Source organism: Carassius gibelio, chromosome B7 (genome assembly GCF_023724105.1).
Source record: "Carassius gibelio isolate Cgi1373 ecotype wild population from Czech Republic chromosome B7, carGib1.2-hapl.c, whole genome shotgun sequence".
Classification (NCBI taxonomy): domain Eukaryota; kingdom Metazoa; phylum Chordata; class Actinopteri; order Cypriniformes; family Cyprinidae; genus Carassius; species Carassius gibelio.
This window is the reverse complement of record NC_068402.1, coordinates 3,548,374-3,567,852: the sequence shown is the minus strand read 5'-3', so window position 1 is coordinate 3,567,852 and position 19,479 is coordinate 3,548,374. Positions and strand designations below refer to the sequence as shown.

The window sequence follows — 19,479 nt, the reverse complement described above, 5'->3', positions numbered from 1 at the left end:
GTAAAATAATGAAGAATAACTTCCACAATTTAGAAGTTTTAATGGTTTTTGAGTAATAATAATAAACACATCTTACACTACACTGAAAACACATGAACTGCAAGTGACCATAATTGTTACAGTAAAAACACAATGTTTGCACATGCACGCACACTTTACTCTTCAAAACCTCCATCGTCTGTGAAGCAATCCCAGCTACAGTAGCCAGGGTGGTCATCTGAGGAGTAAAAACCAAAAATCACTCCCTGTTGTCCATTTTCCTGGTGACCAGCCCCACAGTCTTTGTGAAGCTGGCTGCACTGTAGGTGACTGCACCTAGAGATGATGTACGGCTTTCTGTACTTTAGATAGTAATAGTGTCTCTTTAAATATCTTCACTGCACCTGTTCAGTATCAAAACAAAAACAAAAAGTTTCATGTTAAGGAAATGGAAGAGAGTGAGATTATTTAGCCTAATTGTTATAGCCACAAAAAACAAGAGGGTCAACCACACTAACTGAAGTTACTTTCAAGCCAGCTGAAGTGTGCCTCCTGTTAAATATGCTCCTGACTGACAATGATGTTAAATCTCTGGCATGAACAATTACGTCAGATGGGTCAAGTTTAATTACAATACTGACATTTCATTATCATTAATGTTAAAGCAATTTACTTGTTGCTGAAGGTCTGATGCATCTGATTGCTGGGTTGGGGACACAAAGAAGACATGAGCACAGCAAAACTGGAACAATACTATGTCTGTGTGCTGACGGTAAATTCAACACAGAATAGTACTGCATCATTCACCTATGACAGTCCCATAGCAGACAAGGTGATGGCGCTCAGAAGTTCCAGTCTCTATTTGTGGAGGTGTTATGAGGATGGATAACACTTGATATACATTTGATCTGAAACAAAAAAAGTCAAACAACAGAATAACAGAACAACAAAATAGAACAAAATAAATATGTTAATGTCACATGTAAAAAGACTTTGACTTCTAGGGTGGCAACATATGATTAAAATGTAAAGAGTGCTGCATCTTCTATGCCAATCCTATCCCTGGAAGTGAATGAAAAATTAAATATGAAAACAACCTCCCCATATGACCTTTTTAAAATTATACAACAAATGCTAAAGGAATACACATACAAAACGACCGTGTCCTTTCATTATTCACTACGTGATTTTACCACAAGCCACCAAAAACTAAGTTACACCTATGCTATCCATCATGTACTAAGGTAAAAATTTAAAGAGCAAACAATTAACAAATAAGTTTATCAGAAATGTATTATCCAAACTGTACTTCCCCAGTCAACTGAAAAGAAAGTATGTTCTTCAAGAATATAGTGAAGAAGAGGCAAAGAAAATAAGGAAGTGTTATTTTACTTATCCAGTTCTTCCTAAAGCCAAAGAAGTAACATTTAAAATACTAAAGGACATTTATCCATCTAATCACTTCCTACAAGAAATATTTAATTGGGAGAACAATTCATGCGGGTTCTGTGAGAAAGATATTGAAACTGTAGATCATATGTTTTTGCAATGTGAATCTGTACAGACTTTTTGGCTGGAATTTCAAAACTGGCTTCATTCCAAACATATCAATACACCCTTTGACTGTGTTCTCAGTTAAGGTTGGAGTATTGTTGAAGGAAGAGATCCTAGACTTTTTGATAAATAACTTAATGTTATTTAATGGAGCCCTTTATACATTGTCGTGTATCTTTAGAAATACATAATGGACAAACGGAGTCTTTAAACGCCTCAGATGTAAAGTTATTCGCTGTCAAAGTGACGCCAAAATGAATGGGAGTCAATGGGAATGCTAATGCAAGTGAAGTTCTGCTACAAGATGGCGGCACCCAGCCGACTTCAACTTCCGGTCGACTTCCTTGCCGCCTGTTGAAAACCTGAGGCAGCACATTCTTCTGTGTTTTATTGAGGGTTGGCAAACCAGTTTATGTGCATTACTGCCACCGCCTGGAATGGATCAAGCTTTATACACTTTATATGATGAAGAGAGGGAAAAGGGAAGAGATGCACATTCATTGGTCAATGTCTTTCAGAGACTCCAGACAATAACCAATCAATCAAAAGTGTCTTGGATTTCTCAGATTATATGTTCCACAGTAAGAAATTTATACAGTTTGTAATGCCATGAGTGTTTATTTTCATTTTTGGGTGAACTATCCCTTTAAGAACTTTTATTTGTAAATAATATACACCTTTTTTTTTTAAAGACCCTGATGTTAACATTTAATAGGACTCTTACTGAATTAACATTTTGCTTTAAATCAATAATTAAATATCTTCTTGTTTATACTGTTAAACGTAAGTCTTTGTGTGTGTGTGTGTACACACACACACACACACACACACACACACACACACGCACACACACACACACACACACACACACAAAGACCTTTAACAGTGCGGAAATGCGGATATTAATTGAAAGTAAAAAAAAAATTCTAAAAGTAATTGAGCACATTCACTTCTGTTAGCAGCACAAACAAACATTTTGACATCTGTCCAATCCCTCAGCAATAAACGGCTGCAAGAAAATAAAAATGAAGCGATAAAGTGTTCTAGGTTCAATTTATTATATATATATATATATATATATATATATATATATATATATATATATATATATATATGTGTATATATATATATATATATATATATATATATATATATATATATATACATATATATATATATATAATATTATTCACTTTAACAGAAGTGAATGTGCTCAATTACTTTTAGATTTTTTTTTTTTTTTACTTTCAATTTATTTCCGGCATTTCCGGCGCGAAGTAAAATCATTTACTGGCTTACCTGGTGACTTGAGGTACGAGTAAATGTCTTGGTAAGACTTTGGCCACTGGGTGGGGTTGTCACACCAATTTGACACTGGGGGAGTGAAGGGACGTGTTTTTTAAATTGACCAAATTAAGATTGTGAATGTATCTTTCACGCTCTGTGGCAGGAAGGGTGGACATATAATTACTTGACATGTATTATGCCGGCTGCGCACGGACGTTGGTTTGTGTCGCTATTTTATATAGAAGTCTATAAGAAATCTAGTTCATTTTCCCCTAAAAAGGGGCGGGGACTAAATTGACAGTTACGTTCCCGGATGTGTCGGTTGTGCGTATGAAAAGGCAGAACTGGATGAGACGTCATGACGTTTAGCGCCACCCATGATTGTGGTTTCAACTAGGTCTTCTCTAGTTACGCATGAATGTATCGCCTTTTTAAATCACTTCTATTTTCTATTTCATTTATATTCGCTGTAAAACAAACGGACTAAAGAATATGTCTGGAAGAGATAAAGGCAGTAAAGGAGGCGTTAAGCGTCACCGATAGGTTCTTGGGGATAATATCCGGGGAATCACTAAACCCGCTATTCGTCGTCTTGATCGCCGCGGCGCGTCAAGCGTATTTCTGGGCTGATCTACGAGGAGACACGCGGTGTGTTGAAGGTGTTTCTGGAGAACGTTATTCGTAAATGACAGGGACGCGCTCTGCACGGATTCGAAGGTGTAAAGACCCCTGAACAAAACTAAACCCCAACGACTCTTTTAAGAGACACACACCATTACACACCAAGAACAAGTTTTGTAGTGGTTAAACGATACGTTTTCAGCGACATTAGTCTGTTCGAAATGATTTAAAATATATCGTTTTTTTATGTTCATGGTCAGTGTTAATTACGTATAAAGTTTTGAAGGTATTTGTAATGCATCTTTTATAGTTAAGAACGAAACGACTTAAATTCATTTGGCTCTGTATTACAGTATCATTTTACAGGCATGGTGTTAAATCTTTCACCATTTCATTCATTATTACGTTGTTCCGAGATAAAAAAAAAAAACACAGGCAGGAAAGATTTTAAAGACTGTGATTGGCTTTAATGTGGCCAATGAAATCATTCTGTAGGTTGGTCAGTGGGGAGACACCAATCGGAGACCGCCATTTTCTCTTTCGAAATTAGCATATGCATAAAACTTAAAATAATTTAGAAGACAGTGTCATGCAGAGTTTTTTTATCAACTAAAACTGCACATTCTGAACAATTATAGTTTTACAGAGTGTACTGATGTGATAAGTACCAAAAAAAAAAAAAAAGTCTGTAAAATAGGACACAATGTACTGCTAATATGAAGGAACAATCCGTATTAATTTCTCGCAGGTGTTTTACCTGTGTTTTAAATTCCACACTGCATTTTTGTTTAAAGGTTACAGGGTTACAACCTAATGGATAACATCCCGGCAGAAAATGTCTATAACTTCTTAGTTTTTCTACTTTTTTTTTTCTTACAGAGTGTACTTAACTGAACAACAATTACAAGCTAATAACATGCTGTATCATAAATGTGCAATTTATTTTGCTAGGGTAGTCTGAAAAGTTGCTAAATCTAGCAAATAAATTGCTAAGTTGGCAAAACTGTGAAAACTTATAAATGATAAGAGACTATTCTTCTGAATCTGGAGAACTTGGGGCCTTTTTAATCACTTTGTTTAACAATTTATTTTAAAACATTCAATTGCTTTTTAACATTTAAGACCATGTTAAGAATTGTTTTCAGATAAGATGATGTGTGTGTGTGTGTGTGTGTGTGTATATATATATATATATATATATATATATATATATATAAATGATACACATGTGAGACAAACCAAGATATTTATTTACTCATAATTTGCAGTTTTTTTTGTATACAAATATTTAATATACAAATTAATTTAAAGAGTTATTCATTCATACAGAATAAAATGTTGGTCTCTTTTCTTAACTAAATTAATTCTTCACTGAAAGAACAGACAAACATCACTAAGTCAATAATAAAGTCACTGAACCTATTTTTTTCTTTGGACAAAATGGGCATATAAAAGCGAAATGACACTAAAATTGTTTCTTAATGAAAAATAAATGAAGTAAGGTAAATCAAATATGCTGACGCAAATGTTAAAAAACGTGTTAATATATCAGGTTGAAGTTTCTTCTTTCACTTCGTACTGGCTTTGGTCTTCAGCAGATGGAACTGTGAAACACACACAAATATGTATTTTTTAGTTCGTGAAAAGACAAATGAAGAGAGAGGGTTCAGACAGAAGTGTTACCTCTCGCTCTGTAACATTTGAACAGCAGCACGACTGTCGACAGCAGATACGGACAAGCTGCCAGAAGAAAACTGAGGATGCTGAAGACAGAAGTCTGACCTTCTGACACTGAAAAACAGATGGACAAGCAAATATATGAACATTAATAAACAATATCTATTGAAGGCCATTTCTTTCAGTGTTTGAGTAGTTTTTGTGTTACTCAGATCCTGGGTCATTCGTAAGGAGTTATTTATTGCAGTTGAAATGGAACTGTGCAAGACTGTGGAGCTTCAGGACCAACATTGGCCACCTTTTGTGTAAGCAATTAGGGAGGCAACATCCAGCACATTGTACCATAGCACCATGGATCACCTCCATGTTCTCCACATAATATGAGTAGATGCAAACCATTTTTTTACTAAATCTATTGGACTGGGTCTGAAAATTTAAAATGAAATGTGGAGATATGGGTTTTCCACCAGACAGCAATGATATATACTTGTATTTAATAATGTATTAATTTGACATTTATTTTGTTGATCTAGCTAACATAAGCAAGCTACAATAGAATATGTCAACAACAAGCTAGCTAATAGTATTGGACCTGTTTCTCTCTCAATAGTAATCGATTTAATGGTTAAGGTAAACTTAGTCTAGCATTCAAATATTATATACAGTTAACTTTCACAATATGGCAAATACTTTTTGTGTTAATACATGTGAAAAATATGACGAAATGCATCATACAAAAGCAGCCATGTTTAGTTGTGAAATGTGGGGCAGGTGTATAGTTTTCTGCAGTAAATATGTTCCTACTTGCACAAAAAAAGCAAATATCAAAGGTTTCTGGGTAATTTTTGACCCATGTGTATAAAAATATAGAGATATACAAAAAAGTCCTACACTTCTTCAGATGTATGGATTAAAAACACATTTTATTGCAACTACATTTCATATTTTTCTCATCAAACAGGTTAATAAATAGCTTGACACAACTCATACCGGGGCAGAGTCTAGATATGTTTTTTTTCTGTGTAGACCAGCGGTTCTTAATGTTGTTCTTTGAGGTTTATTACTTAATAACACATAAATGGTGCCTATTTTTTTTTTTTTTTTTTGAAGTGGATGCATATCTGTCGTAAAATAATCCTACTCATTTTGTGGTGTATAATCCAAGCATTTTTAAAGTATACTGTGGGTTTGGTGAGATACAAACTGAAATGGCAAGTTATTATATTTTATGAAAATCTTGGGTTGCAGTCCTGTGTGTGAGTGTGCTACAGTTCACACCGCGCACAAGTGCACATCCTTTTCAGATATTAGGCAAAGCAAGTTTATTTATATAGCACATTTCTTACACAATAGTAATTCAAAGTGCTTAACATAAAATAAAGTAAAATAGTCATGAAGAGATAATAAAACACAAATAAAAACGGAAATTATTTAAAAATGAACTTATTTAAAATGAAATTAAAACAGTTAAAAATAGAAAATGATTTTACATAAAATACAGTGAATACGTAAAATACAGTCCAATCGGTTCGGACATTGCACCGTGCTCAGAATTGAGGGATAACTTCTCAGGAAATTTCTGTTTTAGGCTTGCAAGGTTAGGTGCTTCTACACCCTTGTTAATCAGCTATCAGGTTAAGGTTTAGGGGTAGGGACTGGGTTTAGTCTATATTGGGAAATAATGTTGATCAGGATCATAAAAAGATGTTGATCCAGGAACCAGTGTTGCTTGGCAAAATCACGGCGACTGAAACGCCAGAGGACTATTATTCTGCTACGTGATACTATATTACAGAAGAACTACAGAAGAACTGATGAGTTGGATCTTCGGCTGAATAAGCTTCCCCCCCCCCCCCCTTCAAAATTCTTGCAAAGAATAAAGCTTCTTGCTCAATAAGTACAGATGTTGCTGCTAAATAAAACTATAATAAAATAAAATAAATACATCAAATATAAGAAAAATGTTTAACCACAAATATTGATGTGAAATGATGATTAAACAGATGTGAATCTGAACACTCACCTGATACAGTCAGTGTAACAGCAGAACTGATGTGTGATATCTGTGAGTCTGATCTCTCTCCTCTACAGCTGTATTCAGCTCTATCAGACACAGATGTGATGCTGTAGAGTCTCTCAGTGACGTGTCTGATGACTGAACCATCTCTAAACCAGCTGTATGTCCACTGAATGTGTCCTGCTCCCTGTATGTCACATGTGAGAGTGACTGTCTCTGCGCTGAACAGTAAAATACCAAATTTCAGCCTGCCTCTCAAATATATCATAGAGGTTTGCACAATGAACATATTTAGATATCCAGTTTTCCATTAAATAAATAATTTATTTCATTTTGTTATTCAAAAGTTTTAAACTACATTACCTACAAGCCTCCATCGTTCTATCTATGGAAAGGCAACACTAGGCGCTGTTTTTGTAGTTCATTGAAGTTATTCTTAGGATCAGGGCTATATCTCGCTAAAGATGTCATTTTTCTCAACATAGCAAAACTTCATTGTTGATTTAATATATTACTAATGTGATGATAGCAGCAAAACATACTTTTTAACATGATGCACTGTATAATATGGGTTAAAAGATAGTCCAACCACAGACTGTCCTGAAAATTCACAGCCAATGACATCAAAGCTGAGCAGCAGCGTCACACTTCCTTATCCATGTATGACCGATGTCTTCCGTTTCTCGGCTGAAGGGATAGATTCGGTTAACAATAAATAAAATGTTCTACCTATTAAATTGTGATTTATTAACGTCTACTCCTTCCTGCATTGTTCAGCTTGACAAAAAATATAATTCTGACCAAAGACTAGTATATTTACTAATCAAATGATGTGCTTCTAAAATTTACATTGTTATATTACATTGTGTTTTAAAGTTAAAATTATTCACATTTGTGTTTCTGTGATTTGCCATTCTCTATCATTTGAACTATAGGAATAAAAACAGAAAGAATAAATAAATAAATTAATTAATAAATAAAGCATAATGAACATTCATAGCATGAATCGTCCAGTATTTATTTGTATGTCAAACTCATTTAAAGACAGCGTGCCCAAATTAATGCACTGCATCCTCTGTCGTTTTTGCCACCATGAAGAATATGAAGTTATGTTGTAAACGTTAACTATTTTCAGTATGCAAATACTTTTATTAAACAACAAAACAGTAAATACAGTATGTCTTTCAGAGAACACTGGAAAAAGAAACCTTTTCTTAAAAAGTAAATTGACCAAAATGTTATATAACACAAAGTAAATGTTTCAAACTCACAAAATAACACCATGAAGACATAAAAATCAAGTGTGCAATATCATCTATAAAACTCTATCAGCACAGCATCAAATAAACACTCATTGGAACAATGGAAGACAGAGAAAGTGTTCAGGAAACAAACACCTGCTACCTTTGACAATAACATCATGAATTCACTTCTTGACTGGAACTATGAATATGTCCTTTACTAAAACTCCTGATGAACTGATGCTTTTTATTTATGATAAAAGCACCAGAAGTAAAGTTTACTGTATGAAGCTTGAAAAAGAGAACACAAAGCTTTATCAATACGAAAAATAAATTTTTTAACTATTGTTTCCATAATGTATTCATTATGAGCTTATAATTAAAACAAAGTTACATCTTCTGCAAAAATCAAACCACTGCAAAGTTTAATCACAGATCCAGGGAGCATTTCTGTGTGTGTGGGGATAAAGAGTTAACGAGGTGAGTCCTTGTGCATGATGGAGAACTACAGTCTTATCTGCAAACAATCCTGTAAGGAAATATTATTACATTACGTGCAACTTATACATTACATTGGGTTTTTTTAGACCATAAAAGCATTCTCTGTAAAGATGCTGTATAATTAAATGTTAAATGCATCCATTATTGAAAGCAAGTAATTAATAGCAAGCTATAGTCATATGAATTCTTTTGATAGTGTCAGAAGAGACAGTCCTGGGGCTTGTACAATATCATACAAGTGTTAAACTGAATTATTAAGAATGTGATGTGCGACTGTGTTTAGGGTTCATTTATAAGACTTTGACCCTGTCTAGATACCCACACTTGCAGTCTTGGCCACTTGAGAGTGTGTGTACATGACAGTGTGTGAACGAGACCGTCCCCGGTCTTAATAATGCCAAAGCACAGCATCTTTAACACACACTAAACCTCTCCAATACTGCTCCGGAGCGCTATACAACGCTTAGTGTATCCCATCATACATCATGTTTTGGAATAAATCGTCAGACTTTTTGCCGAGATCTCACAAGAGGTCACGGAAAGCTTTCCAATGTACAGTATGTGAAGTACTGATAATAATAATTAGATATTAAAAATCTCTGTAAACACTTAAGTGTGTCCCATAAGGCAGTGTCTCCCAATCCTGGTCCTGGAGAACCCCAACACTGCACATTTGAGATGTCTCCCTGATCAAACACACCTGATTCAACCCATCAGCTCATCACTGAAGACTCCAAGACTTCAAAAGTGTGGGTTCTCCAGGACCAGGATTGGGAAACACAGTTATCAGGTCATGAAAAGTTCGACACACACTTGTGGTCATCATGCTTACTTGAACACTAGGCCAAATACAGGAAAGACATTAAATAAGTAATCAAGTGGTCAAGTGCAAAGATGGCAATGTGGGTATTTGGACAGTGCAACAGTTTAAGAAACAACAAACACTGTACAAATTATAACAGCAGGAATGTTTGATAAAAGGGACAAACTATCACAGACTTACTGCTGCAAATGTCTGCCTCCGCAGATTTCTGTCTTCTCCATTTCTGAAGGAATACCTCTCCAGAAACACCACTGGGCTGACTGCTTCTTTTACGTCTTTTTAACTAAAAATAAAAATAATAAAAAATGGGAGAGAAAATAAAATAGAATTATATACAGGATGTTAATAATGATCTGTGAGCAAAATATTTAAAGGTCACATTTTTCGTGTTTTTTTTAACCTTTGATTTTGTTTACTGTGTGCAATATAACATGTGTTCATGTTTTGTGTGTAAAAACACACAGTATTTTCCACACAATTAACTTATCTGTATACTGTTGTTTTCACTGTCATAAAAACGGGCTGATGTCTTCCTTGTTCTATGAAGTCCCTCCTTCAGAAATACGTAAAAAGTTCTGATTGGGCCAGCGGTTCCTGTGCTGTGATATATGCCTGCTACCACCGCTACTTTATTACAAGAGTATCGTACTGATCCAGGGACAATAATTTAAAATAATAAACATTTTAAAAAAAGATTATTTAAAAATAATATAAAAATTTGGTGTAGTCCGTAACAGCCTACTATAGACACAGCCAGTTATACTCCCTGAAATATTTATTTGTCATAAAATTATTACTTCATAATTGTATTAGAGTCTTACACACATGCTATACAGATAATAGAGTCGTGCATTATTTTGGATGATGACTGCTATTATAAGAGTGGCTTGATGGAGCGCAGGAGATGCAGATAACATGATATTGACCCTTAAGAAACTTTCATTAATGCTGTCACGTAACAAATCTGTCCAAATATAAAATGAAATGAATAGATAATTTCTACATTGAAATAAAAATGTAAAGACTGCACAAATATTATAAATTGCGAATCTAAATAATTGGGAATCATGAAAAAAATTCTAAAAAAATAAAAACATGTATCTATTATCTGTTTCATGTATCTATTATAATTGTAATGACGCGGAGGCGGCGTTAGAATCCATGTGCAGTTTAATAACATCCACAGCAGACATATCCAAACAGTAGGCAGAGAATCGTAATCGTAGAAGGCAGAGAATCATACACAGATAGGCAGTCCAATCCAAACAACAAGACAGTGGGTAAACCCAAAAGCAGAAACGAGGAAACCAGGCAAAGATCATACTCAATAAGGCAAACTATGGCAATGGGAAAAACGCTCGGTAAGGCAGACAGGCTGGCAATACTTTGCGACGTGATAGTGGTTGCGGCCATGCTTATATATTGCAAAACAGGAAGTACAGGTGAAGCAGAGGGAGCGGAACACAGTCAGTACTCGGGAGAGGGCTCCCTCTGCTGGCGTGGCATTACAATAACATTTATGTAGTTTTTGTTTGCTTGGCTGTTTCCTCATAAAAGTCCAGAAATTTGTCGAGTTTTTCGTCGGGTGTCCTTTTAAATTATATGACGTCATTACATTGCCGTCTTGCCACCAGCCAATCGCTGCACTGCTGATCATGGTTTCGAGTATCAATACATATCCCCTTTTAAGACAACACATGAACATGCAATTATCTCAGATAACTCAATCCAGCGATACTAATCATACACAACAAGTGGGTTTGAAGAACCCAATTAGCTGGATCATGATTAGCACGATGATATCATCTAGGATGTGTCATTTGATCTCGGATGTAATAAGCGACGTACGAAGAACGAGCCCCTGATCTGAACGCACGTGCTGGAGATGTAATTCTAACCACAGAACGCCTTTACTGACGAGATGCGCATGAAAATCGCATTAAATTTTTTGCACAGCCCTACCATCTAGTCAACAAAGCTAAACAGCGTTGCCCTTTGTGTAGTAAGTTACAGAAACTGTTAAACGACCAACTTAAATAATAAAATACACTTACCGCTTGTGGTCCATAAACAACGCCTTCTCCAGACAAAGAGGGAACTGCTCCATCTTCCAAGAATAATCTTTGTGTGAATCCGGCATTAATCTGATTGAGATTGGGGAAGCTGTCCTCAGCAAAATGTGCTTCACATAGTTTTACATGTGGATTATAATTTTCGGGAACCGAGTTAAACTGAAATTGTAACCTTTGATCTCTAAGTACAGCGTCCCTGGGAAGCCCAAACAAAGATGATTGGACTCCGAGATGAAAATAACAGCGTTTCAACGACATGGCGACAAACACAAACGCAGCTCTTTCTTCTCCGTCGGAGCGCAACAAGATTAGTCAAAAATGGTTCTAGTGATGTCATTACTCCAGAAACTAGAGGGATGTAGTCGTTCGATGTAGACGAATGCTGTTAAATAAAATATCTCGCTTGGCATTGAACTTTGAGCTTTAGAATTTTACAGATATTATTTATACTCTAACAACAACATTACACACTAACTAAAGTTTAAAACATGGGATCACGGAGAACGGAACCTTTAAGATTTAAACTGATATGAATGAACTGCAAGATGGAAAAAATGTATTTTATTATTATTTATCTATTTTTAATTTGTTTAATTTTTTTTTGGATTTACATTAAAATGTACTAAAAGCATGATACAGTATATGATTACTGTGATATCTGTCATATAAAAGCACATAAAAACGCTAACATTACAGTGATACAAACATAGTTTGGTGATTATTGTACCATTAATATACCATAGTAAAACTACAGTTGCTGTGGTAAAAACATGGTAAATGTCCAGTTAACTGTGTTTTAACTTCAAATTTCATTTGTTACTATATTGTAAGAGTCGTGATTACCATGATATTACTACAAATGCAACTTACATCTTTGAACCTGAAATAAATATAAAACGGATCGAAGGTCTGTTGCACCTCACGTGACAGAGTTTAATCACACTAGTTAGCAGCTGTTCATTTAGTTAAAAATATAAAAAATATGGCACTAATCTGATTAATAAAGAAGCAGAATCCATTTTATAAAAGGCATTAAAAGAGCATATTTACGATTACTCACCCAAACTTTGGAACTTGGTGGCAAATATCGCGATGTGTGCTGAATGAGACTTGAATGTGATTTCATAGCAATAAACATCTCATGCCCTCGCGTCGGAATACTGACTCCAAAAGTTTCCCACTGAAAGCAATGAAGGTCGTAGTGCGTCTATATAGTGACACCGAGGGGCACATTTGGTGTCATAATAGTGACGCTAGAGGCGCTTGACCATGCTTCGGTTTTTTGACGCCCTGGGAGTGAGAATGGGTTGCGTTAACAGTCAAAGCAAGTTCTGCAGATGTTCTTTCAGTGGTGTGTTTTATAGATGTACCTTGTAATGGAAGTAATAGCATTTTGTTTGTTGTTTCTTCTGTATATAGTGGGGCTCATTTTTCCGAGGTCGTAGGTAGTAAAAAAATTAAAATAACAAAACAAATGAAGACAAGTTGTTATTTGTGCATTGCTATTTAGAAGCTGTGTGTGGTGAGAAAATGACAGAAGTGTTAAGAAGCCTAATAAAGGTTGAGGTGATGATTGTGCTTTGACGTCTGCTCTTTCTGCTCTATAGTTTTAACCAGAGCTGGAAATATAGTTATTCTTATTCTGCATCTTTAATTTCATAAACCTCAAAATACTACCACAACAGCAAAAGATTCCCAGCAACAAGTGCATATCAATTTTATTTACTTCCACTTCTTAGAAAACCCTGTCTAATATCAGATTTAAGAGTCTCTGTTTTCTTATAATTTATTTGACAGTAAAGCAGCAATAATACCAGCTGGTGAAGCAACATTTCTAGTGAGAGGCTTCTGCCAGAATTTAATACCAGATACATTGGATTACAATGGTTCATTATCTCAGTCATTGTGTAAAAGTAGATAAGTTTAACCGGGGCACTGCTATTGTTGATGTGAGGATAACTCAAATAAGAGCAGGACTTACATGAACAGACCTACATTATTTTACTTCATTCACTGGTCTGTCTGTAATGTGTGCAGCTCTGACTGTGAACAACAAAATAATTAAGTGCACTGTACTGAAAGAGCAGCTAAATATCTTAGAATGGATCTCTTTTTCTTCCTGTTTTGTGTTTCTGTGTAGAGTTGTGTCTCCTCCCTCATCTCTTCTTGAACTGTGAAACACAGGAAGTGTCTGATTTAGCGATGCATCACTGTTAAAACAGTCTGTTAATGTGTAAGTATGGGCTCCAGTGCACTGCCTCTCATGATCTGTGAGTATTTCATTATATTCTACTCTATCTTCATTTTTTTTCTGTTGTTAACAGTATTCAGCTGAAGATAAATTAAAGATTGTGTGTAGGAGGCTCTATGAATCTTACTGTTTATCATATTCTTTATTGATCAGATTATTGTGATGTGTTATGTGTGGATCAGATACAGAGTTTCAGAGAACATGTATTTATCTGAGCTGCTTGTGAAAGATGGAGGCTATGTGAACGTGTTTTTGCTGATTATAATGTGATACTCTTTCTTCTTATTTTGATCAGTTCAGTTCAATCAGATGTATTTGTGTTAATATGAGTGTTGTATGGTTTTGTATCTTTAAATAGTTTCTCACAAAAGTTTCTCAACCACTTTGAAATATTTATGTTCCTCTTATTGAAAATAAATTGCAAAAATCACACTTAAAATGACAGAATTTCACTGCATTAAACACAATATATCAAACAAGTGACATCTGCCAAAAAAGAAGAAAAAAAAATATGTTAATGCTTTTCTCAGAATTAACGTACATTTTTTCCCAATTATTTTTGACCAGTTTGTCTCAGTGTCATTTTTAACGGATGTTGAAGTCAGTTCTCACATTTTCACCAGAAAAACCACAGCTTTAGTTCAGGACATGAACATGTGAACAATTTGTGAACACTTTGTGTGAACACTTTGTAGTTGGCCCCGAGCAGCCTCTGGTCATGGAATAAGAAGTGAAAACCCTATTAGGGGAGGAGGCCATCGTGGTGGTCCCTCCTCAAGACAGGGAGTCCAGGTTCTACAGCCGGTATTTCATAGTTCCAAAGAACGTGGGGGGTGCGACCGATGATAAATCTGCGGGTCGTAAATCGATCAGTTATGAAACTGAAGTTCAAAATGCATAATCACGTATGTTGTAGCTCAAATCAGATCCGAGGACTGGTTTCTCACAATAGATCTCAATGATGCATACTTCCACATATCCATCCTTCCACAGCAAGTTCCTGAGGTTCGCTTTTGGGGGCGAAGCTTACCAATATTGAGTACTTCCCTTTGGCCATGCACTCTCAGATGGTTCCTCTGGTTCCTCTGCGCATGCAGGGCATCTGCATTCTCAATTATATCTACGATTTGTTGATTTTAGCTCAATCAGAGCAGGTGGCGGTTCAACTTCAAGATGTTGTTCTCGCACATATGGGGGAGCTGGGTTTGAGACGGAACGCCAAGAAGAGTGTACTTTCTCCAGTCCAGAGAACCATCTATCTATGCGTAGTGTGGGATTCAACCACGCTGGAGGCACGTTTGTCCCCTGCTCATAAAGAGTCGATTCTCATGTCAGTCAAGAGAGTCAAAGAAGGCGAGTCACTCACTGTTTAAATAATTTCAGAGATTGTTGGGTCTGATGGCAGCTGCGTCCAACGTGATACCTCTTGGCCTGCTGTACATGAGACCCCTACTGTGGAGGCTCAAGACCAAGGGATTTCCCCCGAGGGGCAATCAACTTCAAACTATCAAGGTCACGCTGCAATGCCTCCGTGCCTTGGACATGTGGAAGAAACCTTGGTTCTTGAATCAGGCCCGGTGCTTGGAGCACCTTGTCGTCGTGTAATACTAGCGATGGATGCATCCCTCACTGGTTGGGGTGCAGTCATGAGTGGCCACCCTGCCCGTGGTCTGTGGAGCGATCGCCATCTATATGGCACATCAATTGTCTAGAAATGCTAGCAGTTTATCGTGCACTAAACCACTTCCTCCCAGACCTGAGAGGTCACCATGTGTTGGTACGCAACGACAACACATCGGTGGTCTCTTATTTCAACCACCAGTGAGGTCTGAATTCGCACCCTTTGTTCAAGCTGGCGCACCTGATCCTTGTGTGGTCCCAGGGCAAACTCCTTTCACTCAGAGCAGTGTACATTCCTGGGAAATTAAATATGGCAGCAGACATACTGTTGAGGCAGGGGCCGAGGCCCGGAGAATGGAAAATTCACCCCGAGGTGGTGAAGCAGATATGGAGAATCTTTGGCAAAGCTCAAGTAGACCTCTTTGCAACTCAAGATACATCGCAATGTCTCCTTTGGTTCTCTCCAGCTCATCCAGGTCCTCTGGAACTGGACGCTATGGTACAGACCTGGCTGAGGCTTTGTCTGTACACCTTTCCCCCTATTGCTCTGCTCCCGGGAATTCTGGCGAGAGTACGCCAGGACGGAGTCCGTCTGTTGCAAGTAGCCCTGTTCTGGCTGGGCCGAGTATGGTTCGCAGATCTGGTCTCGCTCATCGATGACTCTCCATGGGAGATACCGATCAGGACAGACCTACTCTTACAAGCGCAGGGCATGTTAATTCACCCTCGCCCGGAGTTGTGGAAGCTGTGGGTGTGGCCCCTGAGGGGGCACAACTCATAGCATCTGGTCTCTTAACAGAGGTTGAGGTTGAGACCATCCTCCAATCCAGAGCTCCCTCAACGAGGAAACTGTACGCCCTGAGGTGGAAACTCTTCACCTCATGGTGCAGAGACCGTCAGCTTGACCCAGCTAACTGCCCAGTTGGTACAGTTCTGGAGTTTCTACAAGCCAGGTTCTCTTCAGGGTTGACCCACTCCATGCTGAAGGTTTATGTGGCGGCCATTGCGGGCTACCATGTGCCTCTCAGTGGGTCTCTTTGGGAAGACACCCCCTAGTTACACGTTTCCTCCGTGGTGTGTTGAGGCTGAGACCTCCAGTACAGTCCAGTATTCCCCTGTGGGACTTGGTTGTGGTGTTAGAGGCTCTTTGTAAAGCTCCATTCGAGCCAATACAAGATATATCAGACAAACATCTGACAGTCAAAACTACCTTTCTGTCGGCTATTATCTCTCTCCAAGGCCTTTCTAGCAGCTGTGTCCCTGTTGGACAACCTACAATGCTGCGGGGTGGTCCACGCCTTCCACATTTGCAAAATTCCAGTCACTCCAGGCACTTCAGTTCTCTCGTCCTAAGCTGTACTCTTTGGATACACATTAGGCAAGGATTTGGTAGTCTGGCAGCATTTCCTGAAGAGGAACCTCTCTAGGTTATGTATGTAACCATAGTTCCTTGAGGGAACGAGATGCTGCGTCTCGAGGCCATACTCCCAGCACCCCTGCCTGCGCTTGCAGGTACTCGAAGCTTTTTCGTGCCTTTATAGCTTCCTGGTTACCTACGTCACCCCGCCCGTGATGTCACACTCTTCAATAAAACAGATTACACATGATATTCAGAGTCGCTCACGCTAAACGCATTCCCCGTAGCGTTTCTACGCAGGATCTTGTTCCCTCGAGGAACTATGGTTACATGCGTAACCTAGAGACGTTTCTTATATTATTTTTTTAAATGAGAATTTTTGTTTTGTAGATCACAAATATACATTAAATAATTGACCTTCTTCAACAAATATATATATATATATATATATATATATATATATATATATATATATATATATATATATATATATCAACATTTAAAATATGTAACAAAATATAAGAAATAAAACCAGAATTGTCATCAAAAACCGAGTACAGGGATGAAACATAAAAAACAAAACAAAAGGACATTGTAAGAAATGCAGAAGTAATGCGTTTTGAGTAGAGATTTAAAAACCTGAAAAGTAGGAGCAGATCTAACATGAACTGTTAGGCTATTTCAGAGTTCATGGCCTACAACAGCGAAGGCACGTTCACCCCTTTTCTTTAATTTAATTCTAGGGACAGTGAGCAATCTAAGATTACTTGATCTAAGAGCTTGAGAGGGCTTATGTATGAAAATCAGTTCAGATAAATATGAGGGAGCTAAGTAGTTTAAAGGCTTAAAGACAAAAGCAAGGATTTTTAACTCCACTCTAAAATGCACATGCATCTAATGCATCCAATGCTGACAGCCTCCAGTCCTTTAAATAGAAACTTAAAATGTTTCCCGTCAAGCCCACATAGGACTCGTGTCAGGCAATAAAATTATTATGAGCTAGTCAGTTACCATATAGATACAATTTAACACCTTTAATAAAGCTGACTCAGTAGTATGAAAAGTTCTGAATCCTGACTGAAATGTTTCGTAGATGGAGTAAAAAAAATTTGAGATAAAAAAAAAAAGAGGCCTATAATTAGCAGGATCCCCAGGGTCAATACTTGGCTTTGTTAGAGATGGAATTACCAGTGCAAGTTTGAGATCAAGTAGTATGGACCCTAAACTAAGTGATTTGTTGACAATAGACAGAAGACTGGTTCCCAAGGTCTCAAAGAGTTGTTTGAAAAAAAAAAAAAAAACAGGAAGCAATGATATAAAATGAGCAGTGGTGGATGAAGTACACAAATCAAGTACTTGAGCAAAAGTACAGATACCTATAAGAAAATATCACTCCAGTAAATGTACTCCTTTTTCAAATTTTATTCAAGTGAAAGTTCAAAAGTACAAGTAGTTAAGTAAAAAAGTACAGAAAGATAGACTTTGCAATTGTATAAAGGCTACTTAATTTAATTTTATATTAACAGATTTTTATAATCCTGCTGCTCAAAATACCTGGGACTTTTTCTAAAATAACCACCAGGGCTGGGAAGTAACGAAATACATGTAACGGCATTACGTATTTAAAATACTAAATATGAGTAATTGTATTTCATTATAATTATATTTTAAATAAAGGGTAATCAGATTACAGTTACATCTGAAAAGTATTTTGGATTACCAGTGATTACTTTTATTTTGATGTCATTGTAGTATGTTCGTGGGTGGAAAGGAAGAGGACAAGGGGTCGGCTGAACTTCCAACGAGTTTATTAACCAAAAAAATTATATTTTCTAACTCCAGCGGTGTCTTTTACTCTGACATCAACACACTATCGCAAACACTTCCGGGTTACTCCTTCCGGTTCAGGCACACATTATCAGTCCTTCTCTCTCTCGACTGCTCCTGATTCTCCTGGCGTTATATACTCTCTCCACTCCAATTACTGAAACAACAGACAGGTGTTGATAATTTCCGTCCAAGCCACTCACTCACCGTTGGTCTCCTGATTCTCTCTCCCACTGCAGATTTCGCTAAACCACACCCCCCTGCCACATACCCCCACCGCCTTTAGCGTGGTAAAGGCCTGCTGACACAGCTCCATCCACTGGACAGTATAGGCGCCTCCTTTTTAGTAAGGTCAGTCAAGGGGCTAATTAGCAACAAACCGTCTATAATATCCCGCTAGCACCAAGAACTGTCTTACCTCCTGTTTGGTCTTGGGACGTGGGCAGGTCGCAACAGCTGTCTTGTCAATTTGGGGACTCACCAGTCCATGCCCCAAGTGGAAGCCCAGAAACCTTACTTCCACATGCCCAATCGCACACTTCTTTGGGTTGGCCGTGAGTCCAGCCCTCCTTAGCGATCTCAGGACAGCCCTCAGATGCTGCAAATGCCGCTGCCAATCATTACTAAATATAATGATATTATATTTAGATAT

The 19,479-nt window shown here is 37.2% G+C and overlaps 1 protein-coding gene across 1 annotated transcript in view; it reads right to left on the bottom strand.

Moving 5' to 3' along the window:
- Positions 1-4,938: 4,938 nt before the first annotated feature.
- Positions 4,939-19,479, bottom strand: part of LOC127961830 (B-cell receptor CD22-like) — a 96,033-nt gene continuing 81,492 nt past the window's right edge. Inside the window, exon 13 of the mRNA XM_052561102.1 lies at positions 4,939-5,045. Coding sequence (XP_052417062.1) covers positions 4,990-5,045 — 56 coding nt within the window. The 3' untranslated portion in view covers positions 4,939-4,989. The remainder of the gene's footprint in view (positions 5,046-19,479) is intronic.